Genomic DNA, 19,459 nt, shown 5'->3' on the forward strand with positions numbered 1-19,459 from the left:
TAATGTCTGAAATGATGGAGTGGCGTGGTAGTTTGGACATTTGGGACATCTTTGACCTCTGCCTCATGGGGACTGGCCTCGTGCTGATCTTTCTAAGAGAAATTGTTCAAGCAACCACTGACCTAGTTAGCAGCCAAATGCCTTACCCACTACACCAGCAGGGCTCCTTTTCACAAGTATAGAGTGGAGTTTATCTAAGAAGAATAGCTACAATATCTGAAAAGCCTATTAAAATTCCCCTCTCATTGTAAACTACCTACTTGTATGAAGCCAATTTTTTTATATGCTTCAATCATAGCAACCGACTGACTACAGAAGCAGATTTGAGAATCCAGCTGTTTTCTATTAAGCCAGATATTAAAAAGATTTGCATAAAAATATAAAACAATGTTACTTTTCGCCTAAAGTGTTTATTTTGGAAACTAGTGATTTTTTCATAAAATTATGTTGTTTATATTAATAGTGGTAGATTTGTTATTGTTACTTTTAATCAGTATCTTTTAAATTTTGAGCATGGTAAATGGTTATATAATCCACATTCAAAAAAAGCTCTTTGGGGTTGTCAAGAGTTTTTAAAAGTGGAAAGAGGTCTTGAGAGCAAAAGATGTCACAACTGTTGCTTTAACATAAGCCAATAACACGGAGGGTAGCCCTGGGGTGGAAGCCGCTCTCCTACTAGAATACAGAGGAGACATAAAGGAGGCAGCAGGTGAAACAGAGGATTCCGGCTAGGACCGACCACCGGCCTATGCTGAGATTAGCTTGCCCCTGAAGCCTGCAACTGAGGGGAGGGGGAGACAGTGGGGACTGCTCCTCTCCAGACCACTATTCAGAGAATGAACAGGCTGGGGAAACCGAGGCACCTCAATACCTTTCAGTTTTCGTGTCCATTTATAGAAACTGAGAGGCACAATGTCTAATTCAAAGCCACAAAGGATGTATATGAGAGAACCAGGACATGGACTGCGTTTCAATTACCTGTTTACCTCAGGAGGTGACACCCTGATGACCCAATCAATGGTTAAGTGCTGGGCCACTTAACCAAAATGTGGTGGTTTGGTCATACCCAGTGGCTCTACGCCTGTAAAGATGACAGTCAAGAAAATCCTTTGCAGCAGTTCTACTCTGTCACGTGGGGTCACGATGAGTCAGAAGTTCACTAGATGGTACCCAACAACAGCAGGTAGCGGGGTCTCTGAGGAGCTTGTGTCTTGTTCCTTCTTGTGTTCCCAGCATGTAGCACAGTGCCTGACATCAGAATGTGCCTTGTACTCTAACTCAAAGCCTAGTATCCAGCCCCCCACCACCTGGGGCCTCTTCCTCCACAGCTCAGACAGACCTTGCACCACTGTCATTCTCCACCAATCACATTCTCCAGACCTCTCCAATAAAGACGTCAACCTCAAAATTGAGAGCTGCAAGGCAATCATCTCAAACAATATTTACAAAGGCATCCACTGTACCGGATGCTGAGTGCACACAACTTAAGCTAACAATTTTTTTTTTTTCTTTAAAACAAATATCCTGTTGACTTTCCATCTATGTTTTTACTATCTCTGAAACCTGAAAGCTTTCCTTCCCATTTTCTGCAAATACTTGTTATTGGCCTTGTCTTTCACCTCCAGCTTTGTTTCAGAGCCGAAGTTAAAATCCTGGGTAGATATACCAGCTCTCCCACCAGCCCAATATTGGGAGACCCCCACATGCAGCCCTCCCTCTCTCTGCCTTTCTGGCCATTGTTCATCATGTCCCCTCTCCCCCTACAGCCCATGCACAGCTGGGCACGGCTTCCTGACTTCTCTACCACAGTCTCTGAAACAAGCACACAAAACCCCTATTGTTTTTGAAGGATTTTTACCCCAACAGATAACTACAGAAAAACAGAACAAAATGAGGTTTAGAAAATAAAGCAAGTGTCAGGGAAGTTACAATTTCAGGGGGACAAAGTCTTCTCTTTGGACTTCATTAAATTGAAAAAGAGCATAAATCTACTCCCACTCATGATCTAGTCTAGTCTAGATGTAATCCATTAGTTTGTACCTAAAAATGAGCCCTACCTCTCAACTCAGTCAATTGTTATAAACTAGTTCATACAGATATTATTTTATGTCCTAGTTTGGTGAGTAGCATCTGGGTCTTAAAGGCTTGCAAGCAGCCATCTAAGGTACAACGCTTGGTCTGAACTCATTTGAAGCAAAACAGAAAGAAGGAAACCAAAGACTCAAAGAAGAAACTACTCTACAGGACTAACAGCCCACATAAACCATGGCCTCATCTATCCTGAGATCAGAAGAACTAGATGGTGCCCAGAGACCCCTAACCATTCTGACCAGGGACACACAGATGATCCTGGATAGAATGGTATAGAAATGTAGAACATACCTCAAATTTTTATAAAAGGCCAGACTTACGGGACTGGTCAAGACTAGAAGATCCCCCAAGAGTACTGCCCTGAGATACCCTTTAAATTTAGAACTGAAGGTACTCTCAGTGGTTACCATTCAGCCAAATAATAAATGGGCTCATAAAATAAACAATATCACCTATGAGTACTGTGTTCCTTTAAATAATCATCCATATGAGACCAAATAGTCAATATCTAACCGAAAGCAATGATGAGAAGGTAAGGGAGACAAGGAAGCTAGACTAGATGGAAACAGAACAAGAAAGGAAGTAATGAGAATACATTATGAAAAATGTAACCAGTGTCACTGAATAAGATGTATAGAAATTGTCAAACAGGAACAAAAGTTTCTGTATAAACTTGCACTAAAAATATGATATATATTTTTTAAAAATGAACCCTACCTCAAATCTTCTCTCTATAATTCTTCAGGTTTGGTCACCTTGTTGTCAGGAGTTGCCACTGAGCTGAGTCGATCATGACTCGTGGTGAACCACGTGTGCAGAGCAGAACTCTCATTAGGGTTTGCGGGCTGTGATCTTTCAGAAGCAGATCGCCAGGCCTGTCTTCCACGGCAGCTCTGAGTAGGTTCATACACCAACATTTGGGCTCATAGTGGAGCGCTGAACCGTTTGTACCACCCAAGGATTTCTTGCTCACCTTACTTCTTCCTAAGGAAACTCCTCCCTTCGTCACTACCTAGCCCTCTTCCTCAGGCAACTGAGCAGAAGCTCAGAAAGGTGAGGGTTAGTTGTTTAATTACATAATTACTCAGGCTTTCCCAGTGGGCATTCACGTCCACTCCAGACTCTTTTATATTAGAATCTCCTTCTGCCTCACAGAGAATCATTTAGATCATTTCCTGGCAAAGCCATGTATACACACTAATTTCAGTAGCTCTAATAATTCATGGCTCTCCCCTTGGTCTGAATATAGGATACACCCCTATTAAAAGCTCTGGCTGCTTGGAAATTACATTTAAAGTTGTTTCAATTTAAGGTGATTACTATGGATTAAATCATGTCCCCAAAAAATAAGTGTTGTAAATACTAGCACCTATGCTCTCGGTTATAATTCCATTTGGGAATGGATTGCCTTTGTTATGTTAATGAGACGGGATTAGTGTAGAGTGTGTCTTGACTCAATCTCTTTTAAGATATAAAAATAAGCAAGCTAGAAAGCAGAGATGAGGGAAGAGAGATGCCAAGCCACATGAATATCACCCAGGAACAGAAGCTCAGAAGAGACAGGACCTCCTCAGAACCAACAGAGACAGACAGACAGACAGACAGAGGGAGAGAGACCATCTACTTGTGGTATTTCTGTTGTAGCAGCACTAGCTAATAAAGACAGTGTTCATATATATATTCAATGTTTGTAGACTACACTGGAGAATGAGCAATGATGGAATGTAACAGGTTTTCCTAAAACTATTGTCAATAATGGTGTTTTATCAAATAATTTAATGATGAAATTTAATTTTATATATCTCAATTTTGCACAATTTATATATTTCACATTTTTACATTTTTAAAACAAACTAAAATAAAAAAATAAATTCCTGTGCTAAATCAGACAATGGGAAAGGCAATAACATACAATGGTTAAGAACGTTAACTTTGGAATCCAACAGCTCTGGACCCTGCCCTGGGAAGGCTAAAGGAGCTTCGCTAATTATATAACCTTTTGAAGCCTCAGGGTTTCCCCTGTTGTTGTTGCCCCGACTCCGACCCCTCCTTGGGTTTCCGAGGCAGTATCACTATGGAAGTAGGATTGCCCAACCTTCCTTCCAAGGAGTGGCTGGTGGGTTTGAACCACCAGCCTTCTGGTTAGCAGTCAAGTGCTTTAGCCACTATGCTACCAGAGCTCCTCAGGGTTTCCCCTACTTCACTAAATTGGTGACAAGATTGAGACTAGCATGTATACCCAAAACCCACCAAACCCACTGCCACTGAATCAATTTTGACTCATAGTAACCCTACAGGGCAGAGTAGAACTGCCCCATAGTGCTTCCGAGGCTATAAATCTTGACAGAAGCAAATGGCTCCATCTTCCTCCTGCAGAGCAGTTGATGAGTTCGAACTGCCGACCTTTTCATCAGCAGCTGAATACTTTACTAGCACATACAGCACCAGGAGACTCTGGCACACACTAAGGGTTTGTTCTCATATGTCTCAAATTTAGCTGGGAAAATGTGAATCATAAAGACATCAAGCACATTCCATAACATCAGATTAACAAAGTATATGGTAGGACTCCCTGGGTGGCACAGTTAACCTCTGGTCCACTTATAAAAAGATTGGCTATTTTAGTCCACCCAGTGGCCTCTCAAAAGAACTGGAGATCTACTTTTGAGAGATCAGAGCCATTAAAAATAGAGTGCAGTTCTACTCTAAAACACACGTTGCCAGGAGTAAAAACTGACTCATTGGCAACTCATTTTTTTCTTTTTTTTTTAAACTATGAATTGGCAAAATGAGATCCTGCTGTATCGACTGTATTGACCTTAACTTGAAAAAGATACACTAGGGCATTATGTAGCTACATATGTAGTTACATAATCCTACTGACTTATAAAAAGTTCAACTGAACAAAAATATGCAATAAAATAAGAAGGAGATAATAAAGTATAAAATATTTAATGAACAAAAATTTCCCAGGAAAGCAAATGTGATTAGCAGTTATAGTCTTTGCACCATGCCTTCCTTAGGGGGAAAAAAAAAAATCCTCGAGGACAAAAAAGAGACACACATCATGGAATTGATGAGCTCAAGTCTCTACCCATCTGTTGAAATCCACTTTTATAATCCATCAAAATAAACTATGAAATGCATACATAGAATAACCCACACAGCAAAATGCTACCTTCATTCCATGCCAAAGGGCTAAGAAACAAAATTCATGATGGATTGCTCTCATTTTTGACAATGGGTTGTTTCCTTCTAAAACCTCCCTTCAGGGCCCAGCATTATAAAATACAGACGTCAACTTCTTGCTGTAAAGGGAAGATAAGTGGTCATTGCATTTACCTTACAACTAATTTTTTAAACAGTAATGCCTTGTTCACATTCCAGAGGATCACTCAAGCCCAACACCCCCTCTATCCTAGCTGGGCTGGGTTATGTACTTCTTCAGTTGACTACTTCACTTAAAAATCAGTTTTAGGTCCGGGGCTATTAACAAGGAGTCGCTTTATAATTGAGAGCTAATTGTAGGCCTCCCTTATCAAAGGGAATAGAACACAAAGACCATTAGGGTTGGCTTACAGGCTGGCAGATGATACGAAGCAGCGGCTGTTTTCAAGCTAGGAATACTGTAATATTGTCACGTATACTATGTAAAAGGTGTCAAGAATACTGTCTTCCATAGCAGGAGGAAAATAAAAAAGGGAAATTAGATCTTCAAGGCACCTTTATTTCTAACAGGGATTTCAGCATCCCCACTGCTAAAGGCCACTCCATATGCTACTTCCTCCTTACAGATAGGCTTTTGGGGCTGATCTAGACAATATATCATTCCTCTGTATGTTTAGGACGAGACTGATCTCAAGAAGTTGGAACAAATCAGGTCTTGTTAACTTAAAATGGTTCCCAGTGACCTCAGCAAGGCTGACAAGTCTCCTTGAGTAGATCTAAAACTGAAAATGAGCCAAGTTCAGACTAACCAGCATGTCTTAAACCTCTTTTTTTTTTTTTTTTTAAACTATGTAGAACCAGCAAAAGATCAATGGAGCCCAAACTCATTTATGTGTGTGTTTCTGTAAACAGAACCAGCTGTAGTAGACAGGAAAGGAAGAAGCCAGCAAGAGATGAGACCCTGAGATAAGTTGAATGCAGGAGAACCACAGAGTTTATAATCCACCTGGAACACTGCCCACACCTCACAAGCAGCACCTATCCTGCATTTATAATATCCACCATTCATCTGGCACAGGATGAAGGCATGAGCCAGGAATTTACAGTAGCATTCTCATTTCCTTTTGACAGTGGCAGGTAGCAGAGAGCCCAACACTACCCATGGCGTTAGAAAGACAGAAAAACACTGATGAGAATGAAACTGCCTGTGGGAAAACAAGTATAATGGTATTTGTTGTCTTCATTTTAAATCATTCTTCCCTGTTGATGCTGATGTTTATTTCTTCAACCTAAAAACACAAGAAGACTCATACATGTGCAGCAGTTGCCCCAGGGTCCAAAGCACAGAATTACTAAAGCACTAAAATAGACAAATGCAGCATAAAAGCAATTAAAATAAAATCACATAAAGAATGAGATGCTATTATGGACGGTTCTCATCAAGCATAAATGCAGTTGAATGTGCTCCCAGCTCACGTGAAAGAGTAGCAGGTCTCCAGATCGAGGCAAGGAGGAACAGGGCCTCCCGCTATGTCAGTACCTGGGCTGAGAGAAGGACCTGGGCCAAGCAGGTGAAATGAAGCAGTGGACTGAGGCAGAAGCTGAGCCAGAATGGAGACACAGGTGGATGGAGGATACGCGCCAGGACAAATGGTGAAAAGGGCGGTTAGGGCCTTTGGGGGCAGTGCAATGGACAGGGGAAATGTATAAAAACGATGTTGGCTCTGAGGAATCCCAAAGAAGGTAAGCAAAATGGCAACTGCTCCAGGACTAGAGAAATTGCTGGAAGTGTTCCCAAGGAGCACAGAGGAATGCCAACAAGAGTTTCACTCCCAAAGGCTGCCTTTCAGCAGAGCAGCTCGAGGATCCCCGTGACGGTTTCATCTCCTCTAGACTACTCCTGGTAGTGCAGTGGTTAAAGCCTTTAGCTGCTAACCAAAAGGTCACTGGTTCAAACCCACCAGCTGCTCCACTGGAAACCCTATGGGGCAGTTCTACTGGGTCTAATAGGATCACCATGAGTTGGAATCAACTTGATGGCAGAGTGTGGGTTTTAGAACACTCCTCTTGTAAGCAGTTTGGGCTCACAGGAAGGGACTGGGCACGAAGATGGTGTAGACTCTTCAGCTCTTTACAACAGAAATACTCCCAAGTTAAATTCATGGTGAAGGTGGGGATAAAGCAAGGAACATGTCTCTTCCAGGTGGGCCAAGGACTCCTCATGGGAATCTAATGAGTTGAAAACCTTGCATATCAGTGTCCTTTGATATAGAACATTGATCAGGGTCCCCGTAACTACCAGCCCTAAACCCAATACACATTATGCTAGTCAGGGCCTTGGTTGAGTAGAAGGTGAGGGTTTTAATTCTACATTAGGTGAGGTTGATGGGTTGGGTAGTGCACCCTAGATCTGTTCTTTGGAACCTGCCCTTTTAGTCAGTGAGCTATTAGTAGTTCTATTGCCAAAGTGGAGATTCCATTCTGGCGTGGATCCCTCCAAATAGTGAATTTTCAGGAATCTAGGAAATGAGAGCACAGGTTCCCTGGGACACATGATGAAAAGTTTGAAGACAATGTTCCATCTTAGAAATATCTGTAGACACTGAGCTAGGGAGTGCAAAGATGAAAAATTCACACAGATGAGCTGCTTGAGAATAGACTCTAAGAACTGGACCCTTAAACAAATGATAACCTGGCTAAGAAGCTTCAGTATGGTGAGGGCACAGAAGAGAGAAGGATCACTTCTACCTGGGAAGGTGAGGAAGGATGGCAAGAGACTTAAGGTCAGTCTTAAAGGATAAGTAGGGTGAGGAAGTGAGAAAGGCTGTAAGTTATATGATGCACAGCAGACGATTGTGAAGAAGAGAACAGCTCAGAAAATGTTCCCCTAACATTGTACTGTCCCACGTGAAAGGGAACCAAAGGGTTGCTAACCAAATACTTCCAGACCCAAGTTTTGCTCTAACCTTTGGCATGAGGAAGGTAGAGGACCCATGACTGACAAGACCTGTGCTATCTTTCAACTGATGAGATGACTCCAGATGGTAAGAAAGGTGTGGCCTTGAGTAAAACCCTAGTATAAATGGGAGGGGGTGTCCTCGGTATAAGGGTGGTGGGGACTGGCTTACTAAATATGGCCTTGGATATGGGAAAGAGCTCATTTCCCTAATTGTCTACGCCACCAAGGTTCTAAGTAAAACACAACAGGAACCAAAATCCATAGGCAAAAAAAAAAAACCCAACGTGTAGAATTCTGAAGAGGCAGAGCACAGCTTGGCTGGGAAGGTGGGCAGTGGTTGTTTATCAGAATATTAATATATTTAAGATGAAAAGTAATCAATCAATAACCAAATGGCACAAGAAAAAAAATAAGGAAATAGCACAATAGAAGTATTTGAGAGTTTGAATTATTCCCTGTAGCCCCTTCCAAAACAAACAGTAAAGATTCTGCAAATCATCCCTTCTACTGATTACATAACAATGGAAACTGAATCTGAATATAAACTTCTCAGAATGTGATAGTTTATGAACTTGACTTCTTTCTCACATACTAAATGTAAATGTAATTTAAAAATAAATGACCTCTCTGGATTCTCTCACATGATTTAGAGTGGCTAGATTCTTTTCTGGGAGCTCTGGTAGCATAGTGCCTAAGGCATTTGACTGCTAACCAGAAGGCTGGCGGTTCAAACCCACCAGCCACTCCTCCGAAGGAAGGGTGGCCAATCTACTTCCACAGTGATACTGCCTCGGCAACGCAAGGAGGGGTCGCTATGAATCAGGTCCGACTCAATGGCACATAACAACAACAAAAACAAAATTCTTTTCTGAACAGATGCTCAAACTATAGAAAGACGCCATGTTAAACATAATGGACACAATAAGTGTGCTCTGGGTCTAAAAATGACTAGAAAAGGCAAATGCATAGAGACCAAAGTTTATCAGTGGTTGCCAGGGGCAGGTGGGAGTGGGAGAGGCAAAAGTAAGACCTGAGGGATAATGAGTTTCTGTTAAGGATGAAGAAAAGGTTTGGAAATGGATAATGGTGATGGTTGTACAACCTGGGAAATGTGGATAGTGTCACGGAACTGTACTTGTAAAAGTGGTTGAAACAGCAACTGTTTTGTTATGCATGTTTCAGCACAATAAAAGAATGACTGAAATTTGAATCAATTGGTTAAAGGATGACTAATTCCAACAAAGAGAACAAACAAACTCATTACCTGTATCTCCTGATACCACTTCCCTAATAATAAAGTGAAAGAGTATCACTTTCTTCATAACAAGTCAAACAGTATATCATCAGACTATTATTGGAGCCCTGGTGGTACAGTGGTTAAGTGATGGGCTGCCAACCTAAAGGTCAGCAGTTTGAACTTACCAGCCACTCGGGTAGGGTGGGAGGGAGTAAGGAAAATATGGCAATCTGCTTCTGTAAAGCTTCCAGCTTTGGAAACCCGATTTGGCAGTTCTACTCTGTCCTATGGGAGCTCTGGTAGCATAGTGGCTAAGGCACTTGACTGCTCACCAGAAGGCTGGCGGTTCAAACCCACCAGCCACTCCTCGGAAGGAAGGTTGGGCAATCCTACTTCCGTGGTGATACTGCCTCGGAAACCCAAGGAGGGGTCGCTATGAGTCAGGGCTGACTCGATGGCACATAACAACAACAACAACAACTCTGTCCTATTGGGTCACTATGAGTTGGAATGGACTCAATGGCCTAATTATTTATTAATTTGTGTTTAGAAAGATCACAATGTTACAACAATTAAACCACTGTCAAAAAAAAAAAAAAAAAAAAAAAAACTTTCTATATATATAAACAAACTGTCCTTTACCAGTAAGAAATGCAGCATTGTTCTCTTTTCCCCTTGAACTCATATTTCCATTCCACTTTTCCCACAGAACTTTCTCTCAGTGATTTAATGTTTGAATGGTTTTTATTAATCTTCCTATTATAGCTTATCTGTAACAAAATGTGTATAAAGTAAATTGCTTTTTTTCTATTAATTTCCTGTGACCATGAGACTTCAATGTTCTTCCGGTTTGAGCTATTACTACTAAGGTACAAGACTGATCTAAACAGCATCAATAATTGTGTATCAGAATGTTAATATAATTAACATAGTATAGTTTGGTTATAAATGTACTTCTAGAGAAGTGGATAGGTCTTATTTTTCTCCAGTTAATGCATATATCTATGGATGAGTATTAATAATTACTATACTAAGCTTATCATCAATTCCATCTTTTTTCAGATTTATAAATTAAAGCACTAAGAAATCCTACTCATACAAATAAGAAGGAAATGAAGGAGACCTATCACCAAAAAATATTTTTTTTATTGTTTATCCTTTGATAATTAGACTAGATCCCCCAATTTTACTGAAAGGAAAACAACATGACTTGCAAAAAGATTTGTGGCCCAGTTATTATAAGCATTTACTTCATCAACACAGGCGCTGATATTTTCCATAGTCCTTTGTTGGTGTGAACTGATTTTTGTACTCCAGGATAACATACCACAGTAAAATTTGGGATGGTTAAGAGCTGTGTTTTTCTTTTGTCAAGCGGGAGAAGGATGATTATAAACGACAAGATGGAAAAAAGATGGCAAAATCAGTTTTGAAGCAAATTAGTTTTAGGAAAGAGTACACATGGAACCAGGAAATTGGCTTTCTTTAATTGTAGATAACTTTCTTTCTTGTTTCCTTTGTTCTTTCCAAAGTTTTCACAAAGAGCATGTATATCTCTCACTATGACAGGAAACAAAAGTGGTAGAAAGGTGAAAGGTGGGGAAAAAGGTTCACTGTCTCAAGGCAGCTGCATGTGGCTACAGAGTTTGTGCCCAGAAGATGGCACCCAACCAGGGGCAAGTGAGAACCTAACCCACCTCACATGGTGTAGGGTTACATCCCTCCAGAGGGGGCACCATTGTCTAATTTGCAGGGGTAGGTCCATATGGTCGTCCACTCCCTCAGCTAGGTTTTGGCAGCCTCTTGTTGACTCCAGGTAGACCTCATTTTAGTACACTTCACAGAGAATGCATTTTATTTTATTTTATTTTTTTACAAATTGCAGGTCTGAGCAAGTCTATAGGTGCCATTTTCCCAACAGCATGTGCTCACTTCATGTCTGTGTCACATTTTGGTAATTCTCACAATACTTCAAACTTTTTCACAATGTTATTACACATTTAATAGACCACAGTATAATATAAACATAAATCTTATATGCACTAGGAAACCATAAAATTCACGTGAATTGCTTTATTGTGATATCTGCTTTATTGTGGTGCTCTGGAACCAAACCCACAATATCTCCAAGGTATACCTGTATTTTTTTCCTTCCACCATTGACTTCCATAGCTCATTTTTTTGGACCATTGCACTCACTCCAGAGTGGAAAATCAGTGCAATCAGGTTCACATCACGCTGACCTCAAGAAGTACCACAGCTCATGGATGGAAAACAAAAAAAATCAATCAGCAAGTAAAATGCTATAAATGAACATGATTATCTGAGCCTTCAGCAGAGCACTGTGGGCGATTTTTACCTCCACTATATTATACAATTCAATCTCCTTACCTCAGCAAGTGGGGAGGAATTTTGACAACAGTATCCAAACCACCCAGTGTTTCTGAAAAAGAAGAGTTAAAAATAAATCAAGACTGAGATTCTACGTTGTATATGAGTGCCACTGTTTATTTCTTTGCCCCCAAGAAACTTGAATAATTATAAATTTGTCAACTCTCAGTTATCTGCATGCAAGTCATCTGTAATTAAAAAATCCTTTCTTGCTAGCCCTAGTGACTTCCCCAGATCCTGCCTCACTATCAGAAGGGGAAATGTAAAAATTAGAACATTTCCCTATAGAGACAAATAATGAATAGTTAAGTTCCTAACCTCAACCAGAATGTTAATTTACTCTGGTTAAATCTGGCTACAATACTATTTACCCAAACTACCACTGCCATCAAGCTGAGTCCCACTCACAGAGACGCTACAGAACAGAGTGGAAATGCCCCATAGTGTTTCAAAGCTATAAATCTTAGTGGAAGCAGACTGTCACATCTTTCTCCCATGGAATAGCTGGTGGGTTGGAACCACTGATTTCTGGTTAGCAGCCAAGTACTTTAACCACTGTGCTACCAGGGTTCCTTAAAATACTATATATTAAAATAAAAATACAGAAAGAAATACTGTTTCTTTTAAATTACCGTTTCAGTATCTTTAAATAAAAACTTACTTAAAAAAAAAAATTGTACTATAGCAGCTCACCCTAAAATCTCATTAATCCAACCTGGATGCTCAATACTTTACCATTGTTTATAGATTGTTCACCCTGCCTGCAACTGTACAGATCATGAAAAGCAAACTAGTCTCTACTCAAAAACTACTCTGTTTGAATACCTCCAACTTGTCTCCAGTTTCTCAGTTCAAATTTGGATTTATTGTTTCTTCTCTTCTCCACTTGGAATTAACAAGTCCCATCAATTTGAATTATTCTTCTTGGGGAAGGAGAAATATCTCTTCCCAACTTGCCAGAGCCCAGATGGATCACTGGAGAACAAATGTATCTCTGCTGTTCAGGAGTAAGAGGCCACAGAGGGATGATCACATCTGGGCCTGTTGCTACCAACAGACCAAAGCAATGAGTATAAGAAAGACAACTGATCGTCAAAACAGAAAGACAGTCAGCCTGGTCAGTGGGATGGTGGCCACAGGCCAAGGGAGGAGGAAGGACTACTAAGATATCCTTAAGATGAGACAGGTTGAGAAGACAATGGAGTCCTGAAACACAAATGCCAGGAATAGCACTGTGGCACAGTGAATTATTTAATATGGCTCTTCTAGCCATGGTCTTTGTGACTCCCACCAGATGACTGGGTGGGACTATGCAAATATGAGGTGGTTGTGGCCCATCAAGGGAAATGGATACCTTGCTAATAATGTGAATAAGGTGCATGGCACTCTTGTGGGAGTTGTTGTTGTTGTTACGTGCCATTGAGTTGGACCCGATTCATAGTGACCCCTCCTTTGGTTTCCGAGGCAGCATCACTATGGAAGTAGATTGCCCTATCTTCCTTCCGAGGAGTGGCTGGTGGGTTTGAACCACCAGCCTTCTGGTTGGCAGTCAAGTGCTTCAGGCACTATGCTACCAGGGACTATGCAATAAAGTGTACGGAACCCTAATATGGGGATTGATTAGTTTTGCCATCTCACTAGGCTTAAAACGAGCCATCCAAGAGGCAGAAAGGGGGAATCTCATTACTATCAGGAGAGAAGAACCAGGAATGGAGCATGTCCTCTGGACTCAAGATCTCTGTGCTGACACAGCAGAGAGGTGGTGACAGCAGAACCAACAAAACCAAGAGAGCAGCATGAGACAGAGCAGCGGGCTTCCTGGCCCACAGAGTGAGAAAGCTGAGTGCCTTCGGACAGGAGGCTTGCTGGCAGATCAAGGTGCCTTTCTGGTCACCTATCAGCAAAGCTAAAAGAACTTTGTAACACTAGCCTGAGCAAGGCAGAGGCCAAGGCTAAAGAGAACCATGCTTGTGGCATGGCTGAGAAGCAGCTGTCCTGACTGAAGAACTGTGTCCTGAGTTGTTTCTGATTCTGAATTGCAACCTGTTACCGCCCTTAAAAAACAAAACAAAACAAAACAAAAAAACCACAACTCATAGTCATAAGTATTGTTTGTAAGATCTGTCTAGCCTTTGCGTGCAATTACTGAACCTGGGAGAGAAGTAGAGAGTGCCATGGGAGGGATAGTTGGTGTCAGAACTGATAAAACTTTTGGAGGGTAGCTGCATGTCCACCTCACAGGAACCAGCCTTGAGCTGTTGATGTTCATCCTAATTCTCTCACCCCCTTATGAAGTTAGAGGTCAGATGCCACCACCATGCCATTTTTGCAAGCTCAAAAAGCACATAGGTTAGTTCATACCCAGTTCACTGGGTGAGGACCACTGCTCAGGACAAATTGATACTCCGACCCAAAAGGATGCTCTGACACTGAAAAAGCAAATCATCATGGTTTTCCTCACCAGGCAGAGGGCTTATATCCAACTCAGTGACGTAGCAGTGCCACTCTACAGTGTCTCAGAAAGAGCAAAGAGAAAAATCAGCCAAAAGCAGCCACAGTGAGCCCCCATGCACTGTAAGACTGACCAGCAAAGGATAGCCCCCAGGATGTGTAGAAAAGGACAGAACTCAAGGAGAAAAGTAGCCAAAGGGCAAGCAGGGAAAGGCTGCAGCTTTCCAGTAGTCAGTCACTCATCTTTAGCCTAGCAAGATGGCTACAACTAGACGGCTAGTTCTTCTGTTCTCATGGTCGTAGAGCCTGAGGCTCCCATGGTCTACTAGTCCTTTAGACTAACTGTTTCCAAGCATCTTTGATTTTCTTCACTCTTCTTTCCTCCGAATAAGGAGAGACCAATAGTTGTATCTTAGATGGCACTTGCAAGCTTTTAAGACCCCAGTCACTACCACCAAAGTAGGATGTAAGAACTACGGAGAAAGTAGAGAGAATAGGGTTCAATTTCTGGCTCCAGAACAACATGTGACCCTGTTGCAATTTGAGGCAAGTCTCTTATGCTCTCTAAGCTTCAGTTCCTTCATCTCCAAAAAAAAAAAAAAAAAAGGACAACACCCACCTCATGGGGTTCTTATAAGGAGCTAGTGAAATGACAATTTTAAGGAGCCTGATGCAGTCCTTAGATGTTAGTATCAGTTCCTGTCTCCTTTCCTTGATTCACTGGCTAAACATTGGGCCAGGCACTATGGACATAATGATGAGGACAGACATGGTACCTGAACTCACGGTATGTACAAGCTATTTTCAAACTGTGATAAACACCATGAAGAGAAAGTATAGGGAATTAGGCAGAGTACTAATAACAGAAGGTATTACTGTGGGCTTTGGAGTCACAACTTCCTGCAGAGTGTGATGAGATCTGAAGAATTACTAGATATTAAGGGGCAATACAAGTAGAGAGATCAATAAATTCAAATTACATCAAGAACCCCAACCACTTTCCCCATTCCACAGCTGCCACTCTAGTTCATGCCACCATCTTTTCTTGTGGATGATATGCAATAGCCTCCTTTCTGGGCTTCCTGCTTCTTCCCCTGTTGCCTGCTTGTAATCTCTTCTCAACATAGTAGCTCAGAGATCCTATCAAGACCCAAGTCTGAGCATTCTTTTCTCCACTTGAAACTCTCTAATACTTCCCATGTCACTTAAAATAAAAGGCAAAATCCTTAGATAGGCCAAACAAGGGCCTTCATGGTCTGGCCTCTCATCTCCTTCTTCTCTTCCTTTGTTCAGTTGACTCCAACCATGTGGACTCTTTGCTCTTTCCTAAACTTACCTGGCACATCCCATCTCAGAGCCTTTGTACTTGCTCCTTGTGCCCAGAATGCTTTGCAGCAAGATATCTACATGGCTTGGTCCCTCACCTCCTTCAGTTCATTACTCAAATGCCACCCTTCTAGTAAGGTGTTGTCTGAACATCCAATTTTAAAATCATAATCCTCACTTCCCTCCAGGAGCATCTTATTCCCCTCACTGCTTCACGACCCCTTAGCTCTTATCACTTACCTAAATGGTCATTTTTCCAGGAGTTTGTAACTCCATGAAGGCAGGAAAGGATCTTTTTGCCTATTTTGCTCACTATGGTATACAGAGCACCTAGAACAATGCTTGGCGCACAGGAGACGTTCACTTAATATTTGATGAGTTATGAAATGGGAGGGAAGACAGCACATTTAAGTTATAGAAAGAAGTTCAGTGTGGCTGGAGTTCAGAGAGTGAGGATGAGCATAGGGCAGGATGAGGACAGCCAACCCGTGCAGGGCTTGGCAGAACACATTGAGGACTGTGATCTTCATCCTAATGGGATGCCATCCAATGTCTTCACATGGCAATGTCATGATCACACTTGGGCTTCTAAACTGGTACAACTTAGAAATAATTTGAAAAAATCCAGAGTAGATGAAGGAGGACCAGTTAGGAGGCTTTTACAGAAGTTCACATAAGAAAGGAACGTAGCTTAGACTGGAGAACTGGCAAGAGAGGTTGAGAGAAGTAGATGGGTTTGAGATATATTTAGGGGGTGAAAATGAGAACTTGCATGCCAGACAAGGTATAAAACTAAACTCCCTGCCGTGAAGTTGGATCCAACTCATAGCAACCCTTCCTTGGGTTTCTGGGCAGTATCCCTAGGAAGTAGATTGCCCAACCTTCCTTCTGAGGAGTGGCTGGTGGGTTTAAACCCCTAGCCTTCTGATTATCAGTCAAATGCCTTAGGCACTATGCCACCAGAGCTCCCAAATAAGATATGGTGATGAATTATAGAAATGTATCAATGATGACTCTAGGTTTCAGGCTTATGCAACTAGATAGGCAATGGTATCAGCTGATCATATACACACACCAGAAGTGAACCAGATTTGGGAGGTACGGGTGGGGGAACATCACAAGGTCACTTTTGGCTTTGCCTGTCTTCAGTGCCTCTCAGTTAATCAAGCAGAGATATTGAATAGATAGCTGCACTAGGATTTGGCTATTAGAGCATAGGTGTAGACTAGTGATAAAAATGTGGGCATCACTTATCTCATAAACTTAACTGAAGTGGTAGGTATGGATGTGTTCAACTCCAATGGGGCTGGTAGTGGAGAAAAGGACACAGTGCTGCCCTTGAGGAATTCAAACATTTAAGGCTGGGAGAGGAGCTGGAGCTAAAAAGGAGCCAGGGAAGAAACAGCTAGGTGTAGTCATGGAGGCTGCATCAAGCAAGGGACAAAGTGGGTAAATCTCACCTTCCTTCCTAATTGTAAAGTAAGGGTTAGCATAAATCCAATGCCCAAAGTATGGAGATGGATTCCGTCCTCACCTTCTCACTTTTTCAACTTCATTGCCAGCCATTCATGCTCTCTCTCTAACCCTAGCCACCTGGAGCTAAGTCAAAGCTCACAAATCAGGACACCCTCTTTCATATTGCCAAACAGGCAGACACCAGCTTCAACTGCACCTGTGGGTTTGATAATTCACTGGAACAACTCACAGAATTCACAGAGAGTTACAGTTACAGCTACAGATTTATTATAACCAAAAAGGATACAAGCATAGACCCACAGGATGAGGTGTGGGAACAATCCTAACAAGAAGCTTCCATGTCCTAAAGAGGGAAGTGATACCCTCTCCCATGAACCTCAGGTCTCTTACTGGCCTCACTATGTGGCCAATGACAGATTGCCATCAAGCCTCCTGAGGTTTGTCAACATTGGGCCCTAGGTCTGGTCAGCCCCCACTCATTAGCTTAAGATGTTGGTTTGGTTAGAAACCAAAGAACAAAAACCAAAATGCTTTCTGCAAGGTGATTTCACACTTCATAGAGGCCAAGTCAAGGTAAAGTGTTACTGAGCAGACCTATAAAATGGGTGTGAGAAAAGTCTCCTAGATTGAGGGCTAGGTATTCTAGGCTAGGTGACTAAGGGCCATAGTCTTGGATTTTTCACCAGTCTCTCAGACCAGTTGGCCTGGTCTTTTATGATTTTGACTTTTGTTCCACATTTTTCTCCTACTATATCCAGGATCTCTGATTTTTATCTCTTTCGGAGTGGTTGACAGTGGTAGCTGGGCACTCTCTAGTTCTTCTGGTCTCAGAGTCATACAGGCTGAGGTTTCTATGGTCTACTAGTCCTTTGGACTAATTGTTTCCATGCATCTTTGATTTTCTTCACTCTTCTTTCCTCTGAATAAAGAGAGACCAATAGTTGTATCTTAGATGCACACTCACAAGCTTTTAAGACCCCAGACAGTACTCGCCAAAGTAGGATGTGTTTTTGTGTACCAATTTATGCGAACTGAGCTTGACGACCCCCACAACTATGTTCCTGAGCCCTCAGGCCCAGCAACTCACTCCCTCAAGGTATTTGCTTGTGGTTAAGAAGTTACCATAACTTGTCCCCTATTAACTCTACTTTATTCATGTATACATGGACACTAAAAAAAAAAAATCAACTTTCAAAGAGTTGTTAGTGACATAGTATAAGAAAATGCTAAAGTTAAAAAGGAAAGATAATATACAATTTAAAGTATGACCTTTTATAGAAGAGAAATAATCCAAAATGTCAACAGTATTTTTTCTGGGTGGTAATATTATGAGTGATTTTTTTTTCCTTTATGCTATTCTATTTTTCAATACTCTGCAATGACCATAATCTTTATAAACAGAAAAAGATGAGAACCATTTAAAAATCAATGTTGATTTATTTACTCACTATCTGCCTATCATACTCCAGGTGCAGAAGCCAGAAAGCAGCTCAAAGAGCTCACATCTACACTGCTGACCTTCATTATTTTGATTAACCAGTGCTAACTTCCTCTACCTGCTGAAGCAACATCCTAAATTTGCTTTGAGAAAACTATTCTTCCCTAATTCTAGTATTGGAGCTCTGGTAGCATAGTGCCTAAGGCACTTGACTGCTAACCAGAAGGCTGGCAGTTCAAATCCACCAGGCACTCCTCGGAAGGAAGGTTGGGCAATCTACTTCTGTAGTGATATGGCCTCGGAAACCCAAGGAGGGGTCGCTATGAGTCAGGGCCGACTCAACAGCACATAACAACAAGAACAACAATTGTAGTATCACTGGGGGCTCCTGGTGTCAGGCTCCTGGTGTACACCTAAGCCAGTTAGCTCATTCCATCCCTTGTTTACAGGGCTGGTGTTAAAATGGGCACATAATCATAAAGACAAAGAGACAAGAAGTGAAACCCAGGATTGGGCAGAAGTGACTGAAGAGCCCCTCTCTCTAGACATGGTATAATGTTGTGATGATCCCTGTATCCTGTGGTGGGCTAAATGCTGATGATCTCTCTCTCCTGAGATGGGATAAGTACGGTGATTCATGAGCCCAAAGCTGCGAAGACCTATGTAGAGTATGAGGAAGGGACAACCCAGAGAGAGAAGAGCAAGATCCTTTGACCATTATTCCCGAATCAAACTGCACCACAGCTAGACCATACCATGGATATTATATTATAAAAAAACAAACTTACTGCCATTGTGTCAATTCTGACTCATAGCAACCCTATAGGACAGAGTAGAACTGCTCTGTAGGGTTTCCAAGGATGTAAATCTTTACGAACGCTAACTTCCTCATCCTTTCTGCCACAGAGCAGCTGGTGGGTTT

General features: G+C 41.7%; 1 protein-coding gene across 1 annotated transcript in view; it reads right to left on the minus strand.

Annotated features, from left to right (window-relative positions):
• Nucleotides 1–19,459, minus strand: part of ARFGEF3 (ARFGEF family member 3) — a 232,027-nt gene that overhangs the window by 208,070 nt on the left and 4,498 nt on the right. Inside the window, exon 2 of the mRNA XM_007946301.2 lies at nt 11,847–11,898. Coding sequence (XP_007944492.1) covers nt 11,847–11,898 — 52 coding nt within the window. The remainder of the gene's footprint in view (nt 1–11,846; nt 11,899–19,459) is intronic.

The sequence above is a fragment of the Orycteropus afer genome, unplaced genomic scaffold (genome assembly GCF_000298275.1).
Source record: "Orycteropus afer afer isolate SDZICR_OR568_19922 unplaced genomic scaffold, OryAfe1.0 scaffold00155, whole genome shotgun sequence".
NCBI lineage: Eukaryota > Metazoa > Chordata > Mammalia > Tubulidentata > Orycteropodidae > Orycteropus > Orycteropus afer.